The sequence below is a fragment of the Poecilia latipinna genome, unplaced genomic scaffold (assembly GCF_001443285.1).
Source record: "Poecilia latipinna isolate Pla-1442-1.1 unplaced genomic scaffold, P_latipinna-1.0 Scaffold1731, whole genome shotgun sequence".
Taxonomy (NCBI): Eukaryota; Metazoa; Chordata; class Actinopteri; order Cyprinodontiformes; family Poeciliidae; genus Poecilia; species Poecilia latipinna.
The window spans coordinates 130,274-141,501 of record NW_015114347.1 but is presented as its reverse complement, the minus strand read 5'-3'; the positions used below and the strand labels follow the sequence as shown (position 1 = coordinate 141,501).

Here is an 11,228-nt window from a genome sequence, read left to right as displayed (position 1 = left end):
CAGGAAGTGGGCCCGCAAAAATAAAAGTCTTAATTGACTAACTGCGGGTTACACAGGGATAAAGCAAAAGCCTTACAGATGAAATACAGTAGGCTAAAAGTAATCCTTTACAGGGTTTATTTTAGCATCATGGCGCATTGAATATTTACAGCAATGAATGGCATTTTAATGTGCATCCCAGCTGACCTCGGAGCTTTACGCTTTTGAAGCTATTGACGTTCTCCTGGTGTTTCTCAGGCACGTCCATGTAATCTTAATTTATGACAAGTCACATCTACAGTTACCAGCGCAAAATAGTTTGAGACAAACTTGGTGGGGGCTGACATTGAGTTAAATCTGACGCATGAAGGATTATACAGTGGATACGGCTGTACGTTAGCCATATAACAGCACGAAGTCTGTGTTGGTTCATTAGTGTATAATTACAGTTTGGATGTGTATGAAAATTTGTGACACTCTTTTGTGGGCTTTAGCTTGAAGGACAAATTCTGTGCATATTCTTTGAGAACACAAATTTGACACGCTTTATCGGGTTGCAGTTGAGTGAGATGTGATCTTTTTGTAAACACTGGTCCAAGAAATTCCAGTTTGATTTCAATTTCAACTCAGTATGACAATATTGACCAATATTGACGATAAAATGGCTGTGTTAACGTTTATTTGCTATGCTGTAAACAATCTGAAGTAAAAATGCTAATGAATTTTAGCCTATCATGAAATGCCTTTTTTTGTGTGTGATTTAGATGAACTGGCCCTTTAAAAACTCCATCCTAAATTTGACATTGGGTTCCATGCAAATTATCCATCTGAAAAAAGTTTAAAATACCCGTTTTGATAGCGTTTTAAAACACTTTCAGTTTCTCATTGGTATTTTCTTGATTAACTGGACTGTTCAGACATTAACATCCATCGAAAAACTTTTTTATCCTAATTTTGTCCAGTCTTCTCCCAGCTGTAGAAACGGCCAAAATGACAGTGACGAATGAAGCCATTTCAGGCTTCATAAAAATCTGTGTCATCCTCAAAATTGGAGGTACATCAGGGTGGTCTGACAAGTAGGCTTCCAGCAGCACAAACCGCAGGCTGACATCCATCAACAGCAGATGATTGTACAATTTGCTGCTGCAAATCACAGTTAATGGCGCTAGAACATAGAAGTTAAACTCATCCAAAGTTTTTTTTGGACAGACAGACTTTCAGGTATCCTGAGTCCGGAGCGTTGGGTGTCGTTTTTCGTTTTGTCATCTGTGTTTTTTGCTCTACGGGAAGAGTGCTGAAGCGTAACTGTAAGATATTCCTCATGAAAGTTAATTTATAATTGCCGTGTTTATTTACACTGAAGGCCTTGTTCTCGTCTTGAAGTCAGTTTAAAAAAGAAAAAAAAAAACTGTTCATCAGAGATTTTCTTTCCCATCTTACTAACCTAAAGAGCTCTACTATTAACAGCTGGAAAATAACACGCGACCTTCCTAATAAGTAATAAGGATCTTGAGATTTCTCGTAGACCAAAACACTCACAGAAAAAGTGCGCAGTAAGAGGCCCTGACCTACTGCTGCTCCGTGTGCTGACAACATTGTTGGTCGGTTCACTTTGCGATTTGGCCGTGTATTGTGCACAGGCTCGAGTGATGAGTTCATTGCTGGCCAGGTGGTTGTTGTCTCTCCTTCCCGTCTCGGTGACATTCCCACTCGACTATCAGCCGGCCATAAAAGAGACTTCGAAAGCAGAGGCTTATGTTCCCCTGCGGTTTTTCTTAGTATATGCAACTCATCACAGAAGCAGAGTGACAGATTTATGGAGTAATTATAGTAAATAATAAAAGTTCCCTCCAAAACTGTATGACAAGAAGAGAGAGCAGACTTGAAGGAAATGAAATCACGCCCCCAAGCAGCTTGCTGGGTATGTTTTAGGAGAATATCAGAGAGTGACATGTCGGGAGACAAATGAGCATTCTATGCCTGAGAAGATGGGGATGGCGGGGAGAAAATCTCCTGTGAAATATTAACGTGAATAAAAGCTAGAAGCTAAATATCAGAAACACATGTGGGTTATGCAGTGATGGTGAAAAGGCCAACATGCTTGGCACAGGGGTCACTCGTGTTCACAGGAAATGTAACGCATCAAATTTGTTCTGTGAATGCGCAAAGATCTACTCTAGCCTGGACCTATTTTGAGAGAAACCAGAGAGGGTAATGAAAGGGGATATCACTTTTTTTGTCTTTGAAAAAGGGCCAGTCATGCATAAAGTCCAAGGCCACATTTCTTTCCCAGCCCTCCCCTACACACACCCACGTGCACGCAGCCACGCACGCACGCGTACACGTGTTAAGCACGCAAACAGTCTCTTTTAAATACTTCAGGCGTTTGATCCGACTTTTGCATTAAGAAAAAAAAAACAGAAGAAATGGTGACACAACTGTAATTTTCTTCAGCTTAAGATGCTCATTGTGGACTTGGGTAGTGTCAGCTGTGGGATCTAAATAAGATCTGCTTACCAGCTTTATTTCCTTCTCTGTTTTTTTCCATTATACTTTGAACAGTTATTTTGAGAAGCAGAAGGCAGAGTGGCAGAAGGAGCCACATGAGCCCGCCATCCCAGAATCTCTTGCTGCAGCTGCAGCAGCTGCGCAGCAGCTTCAGGTGTCCAGGAAGCAAGACGCCCGGCAGACAGCCACCTTCAGGCAGCAGCCGCCACCCATGAAGGTATCCTCATTTAAAACAGATGCAGCAGAGATCAAAGTGTGTGGATAGACACCCTTTTTTTATATATATATTTTTTTTAAATAAAAAATTTATAAAGTGAATGCTATTTAAAATTTTAACAGAATACATAATCAGCAGATTTTCAATTTATTTATTTTTTTTACTTTAGACTATTTTTTGCATGAAATAAGCTTTCAGTATGAGGGAAACTAGCACAATTAAATACTTGTTTCCCGTGAATAAGAGTCAAATATTTAACTGGAAATTACCAGTTATAAGTGGAACAGGGGGAAAATAATCTATTGACTCAAAATGTTATGCAAAGTGAGTACAATGTGCTTGTAACTTACAAATTATTTGTATTTATTAACTGTGTGCATTATTTGTTAGTTTTGCCTGGTTTAAGTAGCATTTATTTCCAGATGAATTGGATTATGTAAATGGATAAATGTGATCAAAGTGGAATAAAGAGATTTGTCCTCGTCCGTAAACTCACATTTAAACAATCAGACACTGGGTTGATCAATTACCATCTACACATTTATGTAATAAATGTATATTTTATCAAAAAAACATACATCCATTATATAAGGTGCCTGTGTTTCTGCAGTTTGCAACAAAATCTTATAGAGGGCCCAAACCCTCTATAAGGGTTATTATTGTCAAATGCTTCCAATGTTAAGAACATTTGGCCATAAAAAGAATAACAATACAAATCTTTATTTGGACATAAAGCATACACTTTTTTTTCCTTTTTTTCCCCCAAACTTTTACTTGGATGGAGCTGAACTCAACTGGCATATGAAGCACACACACACACTCAAGTACCTCTGCTGACTGTAGCCAAGGGTTTCTACACACACACACGCAGGAACATGGAGAAAATCTGTTTCACCTTTTGCTAGAAAGCTTTAAAATACAAAAGAGGCTGTCACCAAAACTTCATATAGATTCAAATTAATGTCAGCAGATTATTAATAAGAATGGTTTGGTATAAGCTGACAAGAAAATCTAATTAAGGACATTTTTATGCATTATTGCCGTAATAACTGAACCGTAATTCCTTCATTTAACCATAATAATCCAGAATGACAGCACCTCAAAGGAATGCAGGGATTATTAATCCACTAAATACTTTCTGGATAAAAGAAAAAGCTCTGCACAACCTTTAGAGCTGAACAATGACCATCAATAGATTTGTGATAAATGTATATTTTGTCAAAAAAAACATGATGGCAAATGGCCAGCAGATATATTATAAACAACTATGCATATAAGAAATGTTTGATAACAGGTTTGTACAATTTTCTTTTCACAGTGGAGTAAGTGCGGGAGTTTGTCACCAGGATGTGTATTAAATAATCTTTATGAATCCCAACCAGCTGCCTCAAATTAGATATGATAATAGAAATATTTGCATTCAAGTATAAATATACCATCAAGGAGAGATTTAATTTTCTGTGTGCTGATATATTCCAGAGATTTTCATGAAATGTCTCCTGCCTTGTGAGTCTGTGTTCCTGTGACAAAAAAAAAATACCACAGATAACAGAACTACTACACTCCATTAACCCTGCCTTCACACCTCCTTTATTAGTGTGTGGTTTAAGTGGCTGGAATGAGCACAACACTTTGTGCAGGATGACTTGTTGAAGTTAAAGATCAGGGTGATGGCAAGGAGGCCGTCTAACCTCAGCCTTAGAGCACATCACCAAAGACGATATGTAATATTAGCATACCGGGATTGATGGCAAATATGACCAATTATGCTCAGATTAGATAATATATCACTATTAGTTACCAAGGTGCTAATAGCATGTGAGCTAACAACAGCAAACGATGTCTGCTATGCTAATAGCCAGTATGTGCCATTAGCAAAATTTCTCAACGTGAGCTAAATGCAAAAATTGGCATGCTAGCTATCAATCGCAGAGGTTATGTTAAAGTTGGGTGGTATGCTACTGTTTGGTATGATGTTGGTAATAGGCAACTAACAATATTGTTACCTAACAATAGGTATCACTGTCTGCTACAAAATTAGCTTGGCTAATCTGCAAATATTACCATGGCTATCACCAGAAGATTAGCCAGGATTAGTTAACTTTATTACTAATAGTAGCTTATGCTGGCATTGTTAAAATACTTAAATTTGCTAATATGCTAATTTAAGCATATTAGCCAGTATGTCAGCCAACATTAGAGATTAGATTTATGGCCTGAACTCGACTCAAAATTTGGACCGGGTCGAGCCAAAATTATTTACTTAATGATCGGGTCGGGATTGGCCGTCTGTGTTACGTTTAGTTGGCCTACAATACTGTTGGCACAGAGAAAACCAAATGATAATGCACAATGTTAAGTTTTGTTAATCTACAACTTAAGGGTGCAAGAATTTATTGGAGTCGATTTAGTTCATATTCAGAGACTGGTCATCGGCTGATACTTACATGTGAAACTGAGCTTATCCATCAATCTTATCTGTCTTGGAAAAGTAATAAAATTCAGCCACTGTCCTCTTTTGCTCTCCTGTGAGAGAGGTTTGACTGACAAACTGACAGACAGCCCACCAGGGCATGTTTGCACATTTGCAGTAATAATAGTCACCCCGCTGTTGCCAACTCAGCGACGTTCTTGCTATATTTTGCATTATTTAAGACAAAACAAAATTGGTATCGGCCAAAGTCGGAATCAGCTGGTCAGGCTTTTTAAAGATCGGCAATCGGCCATAAAACTACAATCAGTGCAGCCTTACTACTAATTGTCTAAATAGAGAAGTCGGTAGTTTACCCTGTTGAGGAAAGCAAAAAAAGGTGCAAAAGTTTGTTAGACTTTAACAAGCACAGCGCGTTGCACAATAAATGCACACGCAGGCCCGCCCTGCTCCACTCCTATTTATCACACACACCAGATTATTTACACTTGACTCACTGCAGTCACATGCAACAAGATGCCACTTGAAAACATTACATAAAATCTAAAAATGGAAGAAGTTGAACTACTTACTCAAATTATGTTCTAAAAATGATTGCACTAAAATCGTAATTAAAATAATACGTCAGGTTTACTTCGGATGCTGGCCTGTAATTAAAGTCAATTAGTTGGGTCAGATTGGGCTTGGACACAATGTCTACGGGCTCTGGCCAGGTCGGGCTGGATATTTTTAGGCCCGATCTAAACTCTGACATGTACATTCTGCTAGCAGCTGGCTAAAATGCTTAGCTAGCAAGCTAACATTAGCATAAAAGGGGCTTTCACTGTATTAATTTGCAAACTTTCATTAAACCTATACAACCAAGAATCCATGCAATATACTTATTGTTCAATGCACTACTGTCTGTCCATAGCTATGGTCGGCACCAGTTAGTGCTTTCCAACTTCTAAAAATAAAAGTGCAGAAATAAATTGGCTTTTTAAGGCTTGTTTGAGAGCACCCAAAATCAACAAAAAAATACATACGACATCTGCTTCCCAGGTTTAATGATTTAAAAGTGGAGCTTGGTGGAAGATAATGATGGGTAGGTTTTGATAATTCTACTCATAGTTGGTGATGTACCAATCTCCTGCAACCTTACATCAATTTGGATCCACTCAAGCACAGTCTTTATTTTTTTTAATAATCTGTTCCAATTTAGGTTGGCATGTTTGTTGGTAAAATATGTTCAAAGTGGGCTGTATTTGGTTACTCATTTACAGAAGATGTTTGTTTTCTATCTTTTTTATATCAAACTAATTCCTTTCAAGCCTGCATACTAAACACCGGGCAGTTGGCTCTTGTGCTTTGCTTTAATTGTGTTTTTTTGGGGAGGGCTGACCATGTGTTGTAACTGTGAAGGACCTAGAGAGTTGTTCAGATTTGGGACATTGAAAACACACAATTTCCCAATGCGCCTGTGTGACAGAAAATTTGGGAAGTGCAGCTGTAATCCGAACACAGATGGAACACATCGATTCTAATATTGTTAGCAGCAGGGCGTCGCAGCACTTTTCAGTTACCTTTTGATCTTGGAGCTCTATCTCCTGGTTGTGATCTGTGAACAAAAACTAGTAAACAACCTAAGTGCTGCCTTTACTTTAAATGAACAGGGCTTTGTTTAGGTCAGTGTAGTCATAAGTTTCTGTTGCTCATCTTTACAGATGTTCTCACATCCCGTTAATGGGTAAAACCATAACTTATTCGCGCGGCACCTTTTTATATAGGAAGTAAAGTAAGTATAGTTTCAGTGGAACAGTGCTTTGTAAAAGTATTCACATGCCTTAAACTTCTCCCCCTCACATTTTGTCTTGTTACAACCAAATCCATTTCTTATTTGCCACCCCGAGTTAATACTTTGCACAATCAGCTTTCGCTGCAATTAAAGTTACATGTTTTTAGGGGGTTTTCTGCTATTCCTCTTTCAATCAGATTGGGCGTAGGAAAGGATCTGAAATTCAATTTTCCACAAGCCTCTTAATTAGATACATCAGAACTTTGTTGGGTCGTTCTAACCATTGTACAGTCTATTGACTAATTAGGAAACTGATGGCAATTTGTTACAATGGTTTGATTTAGAAACTCTCTTTGTAGAAGAATGAATGAAAATGGATGCCACACTTTTCAGATTTTTTTATCAGTGAAGATGCTGAAAGCCTTATATCATTCTCCTCCCACAGTTATGCACTGCTTTGTGTAGGTCTATCGAATTAAATCACTGCCAAGCACATTGATATTTATGGTCGTAACATAAAATGTAAAAAGTGTAAGGAGTGTGACTGCTGCCTGGCACCGCAGCAATCGAATCAGTCCAACCAAAATCATACTAAACTTACTGGATTTATTACATAAATCGGTTTAGGGAAATTTTACACGACTGAATTATTTCCTTACTTCTCCATGTCAGAACAAAAGCAGCACTCAATAAGTCTTGAATAAAGTGTTTGACTGGACCTCTTCTCTGCAGGCATGCTTGTCCTGCCATCAGCAGATCCACCGCAACGCTCCCATATGTCCGCTGTGCAAGGCCAAGAGCCGCTCCCGCAACCCAAAGAAGCCGAAGAGGAAACCAGATGAGTAGATCCTTCTTCCAACTTCAACTTCTCGGTCGGGTTTAAACCGCTCCAATGCACTGATCTTGGATCAGCCAGATTTATTCCCTCCACATGACTGACATAAAAAAAAAAAAAAAAGAAAAGAAAAAAAAGCTGTGAGCTTGAGGACGATTTCAACACTCTCTCTGTTTCAGTAAATTGTTTCAGTATTGTCAGCGCTTAATTGTGAATTCAGTGATGTCATTCAAGTCGTCTGTGTTTTCATTCGTTTGGATGTGTTTACTCTATGTAAATGTGTGACTTCCACCGTAGTGTACTAGCTCCCTGAATAGTGTGTTGCAATAATGCAAAGTGAACTCATCCAAATACTGTTGCCATTGTTGCTCCTGTTTGCTTTTAATCATTCTTCTGCAGTGCATGCCATGACTATTGTGTAGGTTTTGTGACAATGTAAAATGACATGGTTTCTCTAAGTTAAATACAGTTACACTATTGTTTTATGTTTACAGTCAAAATGAAAGAGGGAAAAAAACATGAACAAAAAAGCTAGTATGTTTAACTTTAATACTGCGAAAAGGAAATAAATTGATGTTTTGTACTAAGTTTGTGCCTTGTCTCTTTCTTGTGTGCAAAGAACAATTACTAGAGTTAAACATCTTGTAGTTTGGTGTTGCAGTTTCTAAACATTACTCAAAATGATACATTGTAAATTGCGACATACCACACATTTTTAGGTCTGATTGGACCATTTTAATACATGAATATGCTTTGATAATGCTTTACATTAAAGCTCTAGCTGTATGTTTTTGGAGCCCCATTTAAAGGCGTTTTTCCGCCTTTCATAGATTTCATCTAAGATTGCCTTTTTCGTTTAATCCATATGCCTTCTCATCAACTCCAGTCACCTTTGCTGAAGACCATCATCTCCCACGGTGGCGTTGATGCATTTAGGACGACTTTCTTTGTTCCCTAAGAAACTCTTGATGCTTTCACATAACAACTGTTTTGGGATTAAGCTTCACACAGGTGGAATCTGTCACAATGAGGTGACTTCACAATACATTGTCTTGTGGTGTCACAATAAAACTGGTTGAGGGATTTTTCATTTGAAGGAACTGTTAAAAACACACACACACACTCTCTCTCTCTCTCTCTCTTCAAAATTATGCTTTTTGTCGTAATATTCAGCCAAACAAAAAAAGTTTAGAGGGTATCATTACTTTTATGGAGCCCTATAAACAATGCTAGCAAATGGATGGACTTAGCCTTTGTTTGAAGATAAAGAAGGAGGAATATGTTTGACTCCAGCGCATCATTGTGCCTTTCACTCTGTTAATATGCTGTCATGTCTGCAGCTATCTGTCTGAAAAAGGACAGCGAGGATTTGTTAAATGAGTTCCTGTTGCGTTTTTGTCAGGGTAACCCCTCATTTCATCTGTTGCCAGGGCAACTCCACGTTCTTTAGTGGTTGCTAAGGCAACCCTAGGTTGCTGTGACCGCATATTTTCACCTAAGAAGTTCCTCCCAAATCCAGCGAGGGCCGGAACTCTGCACCAACTCCCACATGAAGAGTCCAATGTAGCAGAGAGGAGACATTTAAACGGCAACAATTAAGAAAGTATAACCTGTCTGCCAAACTAATCTGTCCTTAAGTCACTCGCTCAAGTTTGTGTTTAGTCTGTCCTTCAGTGTTTGGAAGTGCAGTTGTGTCTTTTTTCCTCCAGATAAAAGTTGCCAAGGCCAGTTAGGGCTGTTTGTGCTCACAGACCCTGCAGACACTGGGACGGGGGAGCTCCGCCCGCCTCCCCCAGCCTGTCAGCACAAAGACATAAACAGCAGAAATAAGGCCTTCTATCCTCATAAAAGCTACAAAGCTGAACCACAGAAAGATGGCCTCTCACATGTCCATTCCCCTTGGACCGAACAGGGACAGGTGGGACATCCGGACCTTGACGCAGATTAAAGAAGGGATGGGTTTCTCCTTCAGTCTGTCCAGTCAGCTGGAGGCAGGTTGGAGAAAGCAGCTAGCCTTTCAGTGTTGATACCATAACTTGAAATTATTCATCTGAGACGCCTCCTCATCTATTCAAAAGAGCAAAGAGAATTGCTCTGGTTTCAGACACATAAAGTCAAACTGCAGCAGCAGCTTTTAAAGGGCCTCGTCTTCATCCCTGGGTTCCGATATATGCCTGGGATGAATGGATTTCTGCTTCAACTTTTGGACAATTGCATGCAGAAGATAACATTTATATCCCTAAGGATATAAATGATCACAATTAAATAAGAATACAAATTAAACTTCTGACAGTTTTTTATGCTTCTCTTTTGTATTGTTAGTAATCCAACCTTTGCAGAAAGTGCCATTCATTCTGCACAGCTGTCCAGTCAAAAACACATACTCATCTAAGAGTTAACATATTTCCTGTGAATTAGGCAGTTTAATGTTTTTTAAGCCCTTTATTAGAATAGAGTAAAAACACAAAAACTCTAAGGGATCGACTGAGGCAGCCATTAAAGATCTCATTTGGCTTCTTTTGGCGGCAACTCCGTTCACTTGGAAAACAGCTTTCCTCTATTTGCTACAGTTACACTTCCTGCTCCAGGTGCGCCTCTACCGCCACCTGGCGGTTCATGAGGGAACCGGAAACAGCGCACCAGTTTTACTTTCCAAACAGCTTTGTTTAGCTTTTTTTTTATGCTGACATTGCACTGCCAGAAACACGCAACAATCCCGAATAAACGACCAGACGCCGACATTTGAAGTGCTCTTGGAAGGAGGGACGAAACTGTTAAGTCTACACCCATAAAACCAAAAATAAATCCAGGTGACTTATATATAGTTCTGGTCATAAAAGGGTTAGCGAACTATGCCATTGGGGTTTTGATCTTAATGCTCCGACACGAATAGTCTGAAAATGATTTGAGGCGTTGCCTGGAACTTGTTTGTTTTTGTGTAATTTATGAATCTTAGTGCACATTACAGAATACGTCCTGACTGCTGAGCTCCATTACAGAACACTTTAAGGTTTTATTTGGAATGACAGATAGATTTCACTAACTTGGAGTGAAAATGGAAAGTAAACATACCTTTAGGGAAAATACAGATTTCTTCTACAAGAAGTGCTCTCAACACCCGTCATTGCTATGCAAGCCAAAACATTCCGGAGATTGGGGGGGGGGAGAAAAAGTCCAGTAGAAAGAATTTCATCCTTAGACATTATGCAGTAAAGTATGTTAGTAGTCTAGCAGCAAGTAGAAATGCTAGGTAATAAAGAACACAGAGGTTCATTTCAAAGGCTTGGACTTAAAATGCAGCAGATTTTCGCTCCCCACATGTATTTACTTCCCTCTAAGCCAGTGTTTTTCAACCTTTTTTGAGCCAAGGTACACTTTTTTAATTGAAAAAAAAAATCACGAGGCACACCACCAACCAAAAATGTAAACCAAGATACTCTGTAACCACCTATACTACATATATAGTCATTCTTATCAAAGTGTC

General features: G+C 38.9%; 1 protein-coding gene across 1 annotated transcript; it reads left to right on the top strand.

The window, feature by feature from the left end:
- Positions 1–2,485: 2,485 nt before the first annotated feature.
- Positions 2,486–8,265, top strand: LOC106964872 (zinc finger C4H2 domain-containing protein-like; the record flags this gene model as incomplete). The annotated part of the gene is made up of 2 exons (XM_015060634.1): positions 2,486–2,704; positions 7,642–8,265. Coding segments are annotated over 2 exons (333 nt in total), but the record flags the coding sequence as incomplete, so codon positions are not given.
- Between the last annotated feature and the right edge of the window lie 2,963 nt (positions 8,266–11,228).